This window comes from Manis pentadactyla, chromosome 4 (assembly GCF_030020395.1).
Source record: "Manis pentadactyla isolate mManPen7 chromosome 4, mManPen7.hap1, whole genome shotgun sequence".
NCBI lineage: Eukaryota > Metazoa > Chordata > Mammalia > Pholidota > Manidae > Manis > Manis pentadactyla.
The window spans coordinates 188,868,994-188,881,617 of NC_080022.1; the positions used below are offsets into that span (position 1 = coordinate 188,868,994).

The 12,624-nt window shown below is 55.5% G+C and overlaps 1 protein-coding gene across 5 annotated transcripts in view; it reads left to right on the forward strand.

Moving 5' to 3' along the window:
* Positions 1-12,624, forward strand: part of RPTOR (regulatory associated protein of MTOR complex 1) — a 338,209-nt gene that overhangs the window by 228,504 nt on the left and 97,081 nt on the right. For all 5 annotated transcript variants that reach the window (XR_005029883.2, XM_036910527.2, XM_057501786.1 and 2 more), the window contains 2 exons: positions 988-1,088; positions 1,574-1,718. Coding sequence is in view for 4 of the 5 variants with exons in the window: in XM_036910527.2 (XP_036766422.2) it covers positions 988-1,088; positions 1,574-1,718 (246 nt within the window). In the remaining variant the exon portion in view is untranslated. The remainder of the gene's footprint in view (positions 1-987; positions 1,089-1,573; positions 1,719-12,624) is intronic.

Here is a 12,624-nt window from a genome sequence, read left to right on the forward strand (position 1 = left end):
TGGAAGGTCGGAGCCCACATGCAGCAGAAGCATGTGAAGAAGTCAGGTCCGCTCAGCTGCACCCGGGTGAGGCCCAGCCTCCTCAGTGTCACTAAAGCACAGACCATGCCATCAACTGGGTGCTATAATGGGAATTATTAATGTTAAATCCTGAAAATAGCAGGAGTCACACTTCAGTCCCTGAACCAAATTACTGTGAACATTTTCCTTTAGGGAGAGAAAAAAGAGTTCTCTGTCAGATATAATTAGAATTCTGCACAGTGGAGACAGTGAAGCTTGCTGTTGAGCAGGCAGAACGTGGCCCCGCCCCGAGCTCGGCACTCGCTACCCCTCCGCCCGACTTGTCCTTCCTCGGAGCCGCCTGGCCTGCGCCCTCACTCCACTAGTGCCACCTCTGCTGCAACGGTGCCTCTCTCGCCCGTGCTCATGCACAGCACCCTCACCGTCTCTGCCCCATTCTCCCCAGCTCATGTCATGACGTCATTTGCCACCACTTTGCGTGTAACCTGTGTACTTATTTGAGTCTCAGCTGTCCTTCCCTCCCGACTGTAAGCTCCACAAGAGCAGGGACTTCACAGCACAGCCATCGCTGGTGCTGGCATACGCTTAGCCCTCTGGCAGGTGCCCAGAGATACTGTTGGGCACATGGAAAGTAGGTAGGCCTTCAAGGACTGGCTCTCCTCCCCTGGCACTCAGGTTGCAAGTGAGCTTGTGCAGCCTGGAGCCACAGGGACAGGGTTGTAGGATGTGGTGCAGATGCCACTGGTTGCCCAGTGGGGCTCAGTAATGGCCTGTCTCAGATGTGGAAGCACAAGAATAGCCTCTGTTGCCCTGGGTCTGGTCCGTATGCCAGGAGGCACCTGAAGGAGCTGCGCACACGGGGTTCTCTGGGTCTGAAGTTTTTGTCTCCCTTCTGCTCTGTCTCCCCCACAGCTCCCCTCAGGTACCTGTGGTCAGTAGTCACTAACGAAAACGACTGTTCCCTAGGATTCCTGGCCGGCTGAATGACAGGAGGACTCCTCTGGGCGAGCTGAACTGGATCTTCACAGCGATCACAGACACCATCGCGTGGAACGTGCTCCCTCGGGGTGAGGCTGCCCGTGCACCCTTGGGGGCAGGATCCCTGCTATCCGGGAGGCTGAGGGGAGTCCAGAGGAGCACCGAGGGGTGGAGAGAAGGCACAACTCTGGAGGTGGCCTGGAGGTCCCGTGTCAGGCACCCACGCAGTGGGTACCAGCCCAACCTGGCTGGTCCGTGTCACCTCCTGGGCAGGCTCGGCTTGCCTCTCCCCGTGGTCATCGGCACTACCCTTACTTCTCAAAACCAGAAGTCGCTGTTAGAGGACAAGTTTGTGGCTTTCCATTGCTGACTGGTTAGGTTTTGGTGTTTGCTTGTGCGTGCGCGCGCGCGTGTGTGTGTGTGTGTGTGTGTGTGTGTTTATCACCAGTGGGAAATGTGCACATTAGCCCCAACTTGCTTGTAAAATTTTCTTTGATGAAATTTTTTTTAATGGTCTACTTGCTACAAGTGCTGGACATGAGTCACTGAGGATACCTTTTTTATCTGCCCCCAGATCTCTTCCAAAAGCTCTTCAGACAGGACCTGCTGGTGGCTAGTCTGTTTCGAAATTTCCTATTGGCAGAAAGGATCATGAGGTCATATAACTGCACGCCTGTCAGCAGCCCACGCCTGCCCCCCACGTACATGCATGCAATGTGGTAAGTGTCTCATGGCCAGATGGCCCCAGGCTGATGCTAAGTTCTCTGAACATTATGGTCTTTGTTCATTTCTACAACAGTGCAAGTTCAGCAGAATTGGAAGACTTGCCGCCAAACATGGAGGCCTGGGTGGTGGTAGTGGTGGGGTCACCCCCGGACGGGACACCCGCCCTCCTGCAGGCATTAGGTGCCTCTGTGGCTCTCCCCAGGCGGACCAGGCCCCGCGCCCCCAGAGGCCTTACGGTCCTGTACCTTACGGGCGGAGCGGAGCCTGTAGGTGAGGCTGTCTCTCAAGGGAAGGAGCTGCCCACTGGATTCATGGAGTGTGTCTGGGATCGAACCAGAGAATCCATGCTGTTGAGTTCCCGACCAGCTAATTCGTTGGCCTGTTGCATGTACGCACGTGTTCACACCATGCACGCGACCTTATTTCATGCACACATGCCTGTGTACACACACACGCACGTGACCTTTCATGACTGTTGATAATTTCCCCAAAAACTGGGTCTGCCCCTATGCTGCCCATAATAGTATTAACAACAATAATTATGTAAATTGTCTTTAATTCAGACATTATGTCCAAAGGCACTTGGTTTTCTCCTGTTCCCTTGCCTTTGGGATGCAAGCAGAGTTTGAGGAAGTGTTAAAATGGGGAGATAACAGAGGAGAAATGAGTCTTAGTTGTATCCGCCAGTGGGAGAATCTTATCAGATAGTTTAAATGAGCAGCTCACTTCCGGTCAGCCTTAAAAACCATTCGTAGTGAATTTTCAGGGTCAGATTTATTTCAGCTAGTCATTTTTTAAAATATTTGCTTGAACTACTTCCCTGCCCCAGAGTTTGTAAACTCACTGTCTCTCATATGCTCAAGGAAAATCAGGAACCAGGCTTCTTACCTGTGAGGTAAGTCCAGACGCACTGTGCCGGCCGCAGCACCAGACCGTAAACAGCAAGTTAGAACATGCGCCTTCCTTCCTTTAGCGTGTGTGGAGCACAGCAGAGAACCCTGATGGGGAGTCATAGAGACAGGGGGAGACCCCCGCTGAAGGGCCAGCCACGAACGTCACGTGCCAACAGCGTGGCAGGCCCGATAGGCCCCACTTCCATTATCCCGTGAAAACTCGCATTAGAAAGGCCTGGTAATACTTAGAATGAATAAGTAGAATGAAGACCCACATTTTTAGAAGAGCAGATCCTCATGTTCCCTTAGGAAAAAGTGATGTCTTAAATTCTATTTCTTTTGACTAGGTTTTCATAAACATCTATTATAAAAAAGGAAAGAAAAAGGAAAAAGCTGAACAGGGTCAGTACCACTTCTGTGCTTGGACAGAAACTAGTGAAGCCAGAGGAAGTGGGTGGAAGGGCCACACGGCCCCTGTGCCGCCCGCCCTGCCCCAGCAGCCAGGCAGACACTTTTCCTGGCAGTGCGTGTCCCTCTGGTGTGGGCACCTCCCGTAAGCTGTGCCCAGCTGCAGAGAGTCAAACAGTGTGAAGAGTGGAGCTGGAGCGTAGAGAAGGACGGCAGGGCGGGGCGGCGGCCGCGCAGGATGACGCCACCATCCTGTCTCACCCCAGAGACCTTCCTCCAGCCTTGGCCTCTGGGGTGTCTCTGAGCTCTGGAGCTCGTATCAGTGCTGTTTAATGTAAGTTCCGAAGTCTAGACACCCCGGCTGTCTTACTGATACCTCTCCATGCCAGCCTTGAAGACGAGGACCCGGGCCCCTCCTGCTTGGCTGTGGGAGAACCCTGAGACAGCGCAGCAACCCAGAGGCCCAGATAACAGGGGAAAGCCCCCGGGCGTTTGCAGGCGCATGGAACTGCCGTCATTGCTGAGCACTGGGGCCTCTGCCATCCTGGCACCTGAAGAGGGGAGTCTGTCCTTGTCGCCCAGCCTTCACAGCCCCTCCCTAGAAGGCTCTGGCCTGGAGCCCTCCCTGCTCCTGGCAGGTGTGCTGTGGTCCTTGCAGGTTGATTCCGTGGGGGCAGACTTGGAGGTCAACGGTGGGGCTCCAGGATTCAGCCAGTGGCTGGGGAGGCAGCAGTCGGGCAGCGATGGAGGCTCAGCAGCTCTCCTCTGCCAACCCAGGAGTTCTGAAGGCAGGATGTGCCTCCAGACTGTCTCGTGAAGTGAAGGGCCAGGCCGCTCGCCTCTCCAACAGGCTGTCCTGGGTGGAGGCCCCAGGGAGGGCATCCCCATCGGCAGGGCCGGCAGACCTGACTTCTGAGCACTGGTCCAGCAGCCTTGCACTGTAAGGGAAGTGGTCCCCCACCGTGGCCTGGGCTTCCATTATCCCACGTCTGTCATTTCGATGGGTCGTTTGGAGATTGGGACCCACAGAACAGAATTTCTCTCCTCTGAGCATCCATCTGCCAGGCTTCCAGGCAGTCTAGTTCCTAGAAACATATTTTCTAACCCAAAAAGCGACCTTTCCCAGTTGGTTTTGCAGAGCTTGTCCCTGGCCCCGCTGGGTCTGTTGTGGTGACTGCAGGATGGGCTGAAACCAAGTGGCCAGCAGCTCCTGACTGGCACCGGGGCTGTGCGATCCTGGGTTCAGGGAACTGGATTTGTTCACATGAGAGTGTCCTTAAAGATCAAATCGTAGCATGGCCATTCCCAGCTCTCCAAGTCGAGTTGAAAGATGCTGCCCCACTGTCCCACACAGGGAGTCCTTCCAGCAGGAAGAGGGGCGGGCAGCTGATAGTCCTTCACTCCCAGCCATTCCTCCTCCAACGTTCTGAACCTGTTTTTGTGTACTTCATGGTTTTTTTGTAATGTTGTTTGACAGACATTTCAGAGGAAAGGTTTAGGGGAGAGCAAGCCTCTAGGAGGTGAGGCATGAGTGCTGCTTGGCAGCTGCCCTGGAGAGGTGAAGGGGCGGCCCTGACCGTCACAGCCTTCCCCCGCCCTGGGACCCGAGCGGTGCCTTAGACCGTCTTCCAAAGGCTGTGCAGATGGCTGGGGTGGGGCACGGTGGGGCACAAGGGGCCTGCACGCAACCAAAGGAACATTATGTGTTTTGGACTTTTCTTTTTCTTTTTTGAACCCACACCTCAAGCGAGACCTCATGTACCGTTTTGGCATTTCACAGGCAAGTAAAGAAGCCGTTTTGCTTGTCATCCAGCTTGGGAGGAAGGGTGGTTGGGACGTAAGTGACTCCCACTGAAGCGGGCTTAGTGATGGACCACTGAATTTGAAAGCCCAGGGGAGCAGATGTACCAAAATTAAAGAGATTATGTGCTGAAGGCAGAAACAGAAACTTACAAATGAAATACACATTATAAGAGAATCTGTTGACTTTTTTTCTGATGGGCATAATGTTGTATTTAGTAATAGGAAAGTATCACTACATGGAAATAGAAATTTTGCCCTCTGAAAAAAGTAAGGAGTGTAGCCATTACCTATTGTTAAATAGCAATATTACCACAGATTCAGTGGCTTAAAACACACACAGTGGTGGTGGCACAGTTTCTGTGGGGCAGGGGTCCAGGCATGGCTCGACTTGGACTTCCCCTGAGGGTCTCACCAGGCTTCAAGGTCGCCCACCGTCTGCCACGTGGGTCCCCAACATGGCCTCATGCATCCTCAGAGCCATCAGGGAGCTGGTGTCCGGTGTAACATGATCGCGGACAGCTGTCCTGTTGCCAATCCTATTGTTGGAAGTAAGTCCCAGGCCCCATGCACGCCGCAGGGAGGGGACCATCCTCAGAGCCTCCGTCATAAGCAGGATCTTACTGTAAATGTTCACTGACTGCTGAAGGTGGACAGCTGGGGAGTCACTGGGGACGCAGTGCAGAAGGCATGGCGTAGCGGGGAGGAACCGGGGCCTGGAGAGGTGACCGCCATGGTCCTTACCGAGGCAAGGGCGTGGGAAGTGATTAAAAGGTGATAAATACAAAAATACTAACGCCAGTGACTTGGTGAGCACTACTGGATGCTGCGTGTTCTGAGCACTGTGCGTGTCCTCCGCCACGTTCCCTCTGGCTTACACGTGAGGAGCGGAGGCGCCACAGACCGCCGTCTCCCGGCCGACTCAGCACGTGCGCACGTAGCTTCTAGGCCTGACTGGGCCTGTAGACTCACCCAGGGACAGGAGAGCACCTCGCAGACATGACGCATGATGGGGACACGAGTGGGGCCTGGCATCTCGTGCTGCAGGAGGCTGATGTGCTGTGGTTCACAGCATCGCCGTCAGCGGTCAGGCAGCTTTCGCAGCACCCAGGAGTTCGTCTAATGAACTGTCCAGCGGTGTCACTGTGCCGGGCAGGGGTCAGGGTTGGGAGGTGGCGTGGCTTCTACAGGGCGCCGTGCCTTCCCCAGAAGCCCTCCGGGCCGGCGTGCCCTGTCCCTGGGTGTCAGCCAGCCATACCCCGCCTTAGGGCCCAGAGCCTTAGGCCTTTCCCTCCTGGACACGGAGGTAGCAGGGCATAAACAGCCATTCTGGGATCTTACTCGTCATGATGTGCCCTGCTGTGAGTGCCAGGCCTTGGACCTGCCTGACTCTGGACCTCTGCCCTTGGCCGAGGCCTTGCTGGCCTCTGGCTTCCTGACCCCGGCCCCTTCCTTGAGCAGTGCACTCCCAGCCCTGAGGTCTGACTGCCTTCCCCCTGCATCTCCCGCCCACCGCCCACCCCCGGCTTCACGTCCACCCATCTCAGCCCAGAGGGTGAATGGGCAGGCCGCTGAGGAGCCTGGGGGCAGGGCCAGCGAGACATTGCGACAGACTGACGATTGAAGCCATTCATCAGAATGCTAGCTGTGTCGGAGGAACCGGGAGTAGCCCTGGTAGCTGACAGAATCGCGGCGTGACTAAAATACGTATACTGGAAAGAATGTGATCAGTCTTAAAGTTATGTTTATGAAGACTATTATTATGCAAAGTATATGTTAAATGAGAAAAACCAAATTGTATCAGCAGTACATTTGCACCATCGTCACAGGATACGCTGCGTGTAGAAAGGAAGCCCGCACGGAATCGGGGTGGTGCAGCGCGAGGCAGGGCTTGCATGTGAGGTACTATGTTTGTAATTATAATCTACATGTAGTTTTTTTAGCCTTAGAAACACTAAAAGCTATTTTTAGAAATTGAGTCATTATGGTTAAAGCATTATTTGTGAAAAATATAAAACTGGAAACAGAAGAAATCATTGAGGACTTCTTTGCCTGAAAAAGCTGGTAACTAGTAGGGTTCCCCAGGGCATGGTACCTGGACTCGGTCTCACTTGATGTGTCTCAGATGTGGAAGCTCATTGAGGTCCACGCGGGAAATGATTCACAGACGTTAGACCCAGTCCCGTGGTAGGTCCAGCAAGTCGCCTGGTCCCTGGGACACCAAAAGGCAGGAATGGTCAGTGTGGCACATAGCTGCCCACCCACTATCTACGGGCACTGCGTGGGCTTCGTAAAGACACTAAGGCCGTTCTAGGAAAATACGAAAGAATGTCCACGTATCTACTGAGTGTCAGGGCCTAGGGTCCCAGCCTGGGAAGACTGACGTAGCCTCTGCCTTCATGGAGTTTAAATGAGGCTGAGAAATGCTCTTAAAAAAAGCCGTCCAACTGCTTTGAAGGGAATGGTTCCGACCAGCAGTCACCGGGGCTCCTGGGGCCGGAGCCCGAGAGCAAACTGCCTGCCGGGTGTAGTTCTGATCGGCCCCAGGGCAGCCTCCCCCCAGAGCTTTCTGGTAGGCTTCCTGGAGCTGCTGCCCGCACTGCCCCCGGGCTCCCTCCTCCGCATCCCTAAGGATCCTGTCCTCTGAGCGAAGCCGTGCAGGTAGACCCTGAGAGAAAGCTGTGTTCTTAACGGGGCACCATTGGCACACATCTCACGCGGCCAGACCGTAGGCTCGCTCCACTAACTCCGTTCACACTGTGCTAGCTCGGCACCGGCCATCTGGGCCTCCTCCCTCGTCTCCACCAGCCCCTCGCTGCCCCGCAGTGAGCCCTGGGGGGGCCCTGCACCCGTAGCCATTCCTGGCTTGGGCCAAGCGGCTCAGGTCCCTCCTTCCTGCGCTGTTCTGCCTGAGTGCCTGGAGGCCAAGGTGGGCAGAGTGCCCTCAGTGTGCTGATTTAGGTGTGAGGATACCCAGACATCAAAACAAGGCCCAGCCCCCACGGGGTGGCAGCCTGGAGATGGGATGGTGGTGTGGTGCTTGCTGGAAGGACACTCGAGGACACAGCACCCGCGGCTCAGAACCAGCATGGCGCCTGGCCTCATTCCGAAGGCTGCCAATGAGGGGTAAAGGGAGGGAGAATGTTCTGGGCCTGCCCAGCTTGATGGGGTGCCGGGGGAGGGCGTGGCTATGGCCCGAGCAGGCGGCCAGACTTCCCTTGCTGGGCTCAGGGCAGGCTCGGCCCAGAGCCGGAGCCGGTGGGGCCTAGCCAGGGATGCAGAGCGTGGAGTGGCGAGGGACAGCCAGTGGCAGGGAACTGTGGGAAGAAACGAAAAACAGTGGCCTGGCCGTGGCAGCATGGTTTGATGGGAGGAGCCAGATTTCAGAGCATCTGCTTGCTGGGAATGTCAGGGTCAGTGACTGATTATGTCCAGGCTGAGACAGGCTGCGTGGAGGGGCCTCTCCAGGGTCCCGCTTGAAAAGCTGAGCAGATGATGCTGCCTGGCGCGAAGACTGAGGGCATTCAGACGGCACGGGGTCCTGTGTTGTGCCCAAAAGCCACTTATGGAAAGAGTCCCTCTCAGGTCTCAGAACATAAAAAACGGCTTTTCCAGAAACCTGCAGGAGGCTGTGGAGCGGCCCCTTCTCAGTGTGCGCATGAAGAAGCAGTCAGCCCCCGAGGGCTCCGGCAGCATGGACCCTCCTCGCGGCCCTCCCTCCTGTGGCAGGCACTGCCGGGTGCCTGAGCGTCCTGGGGGGGCTTCGGCAAGGAGGCCACCGTGCGGGGGGCCTGTAGGCCTCAGGGGAGGCGGAGGTGCCGGCAAGGCGGATGTAGGCGTGTGGCATGGCGAGAGCAGCAGAGCTGCCGTGTCTGGACTCTGTGTGGCAGTCTTGATGCACGCTAAATTTTAAAGAGTAGCCAAAAATTCATATTTTCACTTATAATTTCCTTATTTTTTAATGTTGGTATCTAATACAGCATTTTAAGAAAACATTCAGAGGGCCAAACTAAGCCCATGGCAGGGCCTGATACAGGCGGTAGGCTGTGCACCAGGGGCTCTGCACCAGGCGACAGCTGCCCTGCGGAGGAAATGGGGTGCAGCTCCTCGGTGCCCCCAGGGCCCCTGAAACACTGGCTGTGCGGCAGGGAGGAGTTCCTGGTGTGGCTGCCCCCGACCCGCGTTGGCACAGTGAACCTGCTTTACCTGTCTGTGTGCAAAGGTCCTCTCCCTTGGGATCTTTTTCTGAAAGGTCAAATCTAAAATCAGGCTTCCCATTTAGAGAAGAAACATGTTCACAGGAACATAAGCAGTGAAGAAGAGGAGAGGCCAAAACGTGGTCCAGCTGGTCAGCAGGCCCCCCCGACGGCTCCAGCCGCCGCCTGCACACTGGCCTCTCTCAGAGCCTGCGGTCCCCTCCCCAAGTCCTCCCGCCCGGAGAAATGAATTTCCAGGCCAGTGTGAGTTCGTTAAGCATCCAAGAAATTCAGGGGGATTCGTTTAGTGGTAAGTAGACCCCCACCCAAATTTCAAGTGATAGCAATTTTTTAATGCTGTTCGCAAGCTCTCCATTGAACGTAACCTGAATCCTAGTCCCTGGGAATCGACCAGCTCCAGTGCCCAGCTGCTGCGTGCAGGTTCCCTGGCAGCACAGGTGGGCGATCCCGAGCAACGTCCCATCACAGTGAACATGATTTTGAAGAAGGGCTTTGCGTCCCAGGGGAGTGCCCTAGTGACAGCGTCTTGGTCCTGCTCGTGCTTTCTTGCCCACGAAGGAGTAATGAGCTTCCAGGGGATGAGGCACCCCCAGGCAAGGGCTCATTCTCCCTTGGCATCCCAGAGGCTGGGTGCCCTCGGCCCCGCTCCCGTGTCTGCTAAGGTGACTGATGCTCACCAGAGGGACAGCCTCACTCCACGCGCCATGACGCTTGAGCTAGTTTAACGAAGGCCCCCCAGCTGGCCCGTGCCGCCACACTGTGGAGCTAGGGAGGAGAGAGCCACCCAGAGTTGATAACGACTTTGTTTCCTTATAAAATCATTCAGAATTGTTTTACCAAGTTGGACATCAGAATGCTTGGTATAAACACTAGGTCAAGCAGCTACACTGGACATGCAGCCACACCCCGTCGAGGGACTCTGACTTGGTCAAAATGGAAAGATGCACAGAGTTTCTGCCCTGGCAGTAGTGAGATGTGGTGGTTGAAATACAGGTTCATGGGTACCCCAGAGTCCAGCAGTTTTACAAACAGGTACCTGTGTCTCTTTGCCATGGGACCCAAGTGCAAGCTGTCGGGGCCCAGGCCTCTTCCAGGCAGGAGGCTACTCGCAGCGGCCAGCCGAGGGGCACGGCTCATCTCTGCTCTGGCCCTGCAGCCATGTCTAGCACACCTCTTTGGAAGGCTGGGCGTGTGCTCTCCGTCCTGGGTAGCAGGTGCCCGCCTCAAACTCCTAGGCTCAGAGGATGAGGCAGAGCAGCTGCCAGGGAGCAAGCAGTGGGCTCAGTGGCAAGGACAGTGAGGACATGAGGCCCAGAAACCGAGAAGGTGGTGCTCACCTGCGCTTAGGTTCTGCCGCCTGCTATCGTGGTGGGAGGTGCCCTGGATTCCCAGTGCCAGTGTGGGCTCCTTGCCACAGAAGAGTTCCTGTGAGCTTTTGCAGAACTCATTCGGGTGCTAGAACACCTTCCCCCTCCTCGTAAATAGAGCAGGGTTTGTACATCCCCGGAGAGTGCGCAGCCGTGGTAGTCAGAGCATTTGGGATAAATAATTTACCATCCAGTTACTATATTCCTTGGGTGGTGATGGAGAGGTTGAATTTTTAGCAGGGGGAAGAAGGAAACAAAGCCTAACAGAAATTGAGGTTAAAACGCAAAATAATACACATGCACACTTGGCTTCCGGTGGGGCCACTGATGATAAAATGCACGGCGCCTGGTTCCTGGTTAATTTTTGATGCGAAGCCATCAGGGAGTCGTTCTCCTTTGCTCTCAATTTCAGCAGGTCCTGAAGCCCTTGCATTTCTCTGCAGTAATAACCTGCCCTTCCACTCCATCGCGGGTGCGCTGATGGATCGGAGCGGATGGAGGCTACGTTTGGAAGGCTTTCCTCCCAGCCCACAGCTTGGGCACCTGCCATCTAGGCCCATCCCTGAAAACCCGTGCTTGGCTGGATGGCATGTTTTCCATGACGCACAGAGCAGCCCACAGCCATGCACTCTGCTACAAGCTGCTGGGAGGCCCGTCAGGCTCCTGCCCTCCCAGCTCTGCTTCGGCCCCCAGACTGCTTCACCCTGCTGTGGGGCAGACACCTCCCTGGTCCTGGGATGCCCACTGCCAGAACCCAGGCGGCAGCTGCTGGAGCCCACAGTCCCCATGTCTGGATCTGACAGGACTCTCCTGCTTTCCCCACTGAGAATCCCGAGTCAAGACTCCAAGTTCATTTTGGTTTTACCCTAGAAAATGCAGCCAGATTTGATCAGCTGATAAACTGCTCAACGGAGTCCGTTGCTATGCAGTTAAGAGTTTAATGGGAGCTCGGAGGTCCTCTCACCTGACCCTTTCCTTCTGTAAAGATAAACAAGCAAAGGCCCAGGTCTGATAGGGTGGCCAGCTTGCCCAGCGCCGCCCACTGTGCCCTCCCTGGGACCTCACTGAGGCTTACTGCCCTCTGTGGGCTGATAACGGTGTTGGTCGTTTGGTTTCCGGTGGGGCCCCGACGTCCTCATGTCTCCTCCTTTCACCTGGGCAGCTGCCCCCTGAGCAGCTCTCTGCGTGGCTCCCAGGGACCTCGGCCCAGCCCCTCCTCTGTGGCTCCCCTGCAGCTGGCTCCGGTCCCCGGGGCACAGGTCAAACACAGCCATCCGAGCCGCTCTTCTGGCCTGGAAATGTGCTGCTGGGTGAGGACCCATCCTCCAGTGGTGGGCCGCAGAGGGCCTGGCCTTAGGAGCAGTCATGCCAAGTGTGGCGACGAGGGTGGCACTTCTCAGGACTGTGACCCTCTGGCCCTGACGCAGCTGTGTGGGGACTGTACGGAGGGTCTTTCTGGGGCAGCCTCATTTTCTAATGCTTTGTCTAGAACCCGGCCCAGACCTCGTTTTTAATGGGCTGCTATTCTTCCAGCCGTGTGGTTTTGATGAGACGGGGCCAGTGCAGGGCATGTGCACCTGCCGTGGAGAAGGGCCCCAGATCAGGGCTGGCGCGGGGCCAGCTGCCCCGGACCCCACCCACTTCACACCTCCACCTCCCCTGGCATGTGCTCACGTCCAACTCCTGCAGCTGAAACTTTTTATTTGATTAAATTCAAGGAATCTTTATAGAGCTTAATTGCAATAATTGACTGCTTCTATCTAAACAGAGAAAATACTCCCTCAGCACTGCTGAATAACCACTCGGCCTGCAGTCCAGGCACTTATTGAGCGTGTGGGAGCTGTTTATTGCCTGTACTTTGAGGCACTTTTGATTATCTGCTGATTGCCTCTTAATTAGATTGGTGGGGGAAGGGCATACTTGTGCAGAGGGGCCAGTCTGGGGAAAATGAAATCTGTTTCGTGTGTCTGGGTGGCGAAGAGGCATTCTCTAGTCATTCTTGTTCATCTGTAATTTTTACTGTTTTCCTGGGTATTTAAATTTTTCATTCATGTTTAGATCCTTTGTGAGGACCCCATGAAAAGGTGCCTCTACATACAAACATGTCTTCTCACTAGTCTAAATACACATGACAAGGAGTCCCAAGTCCCGGGAAGTTGCCTGGGGAAGGCGCTGCGGTGGGGCTGCGGTGCTCAGAACTAATCCGCCGTGCTG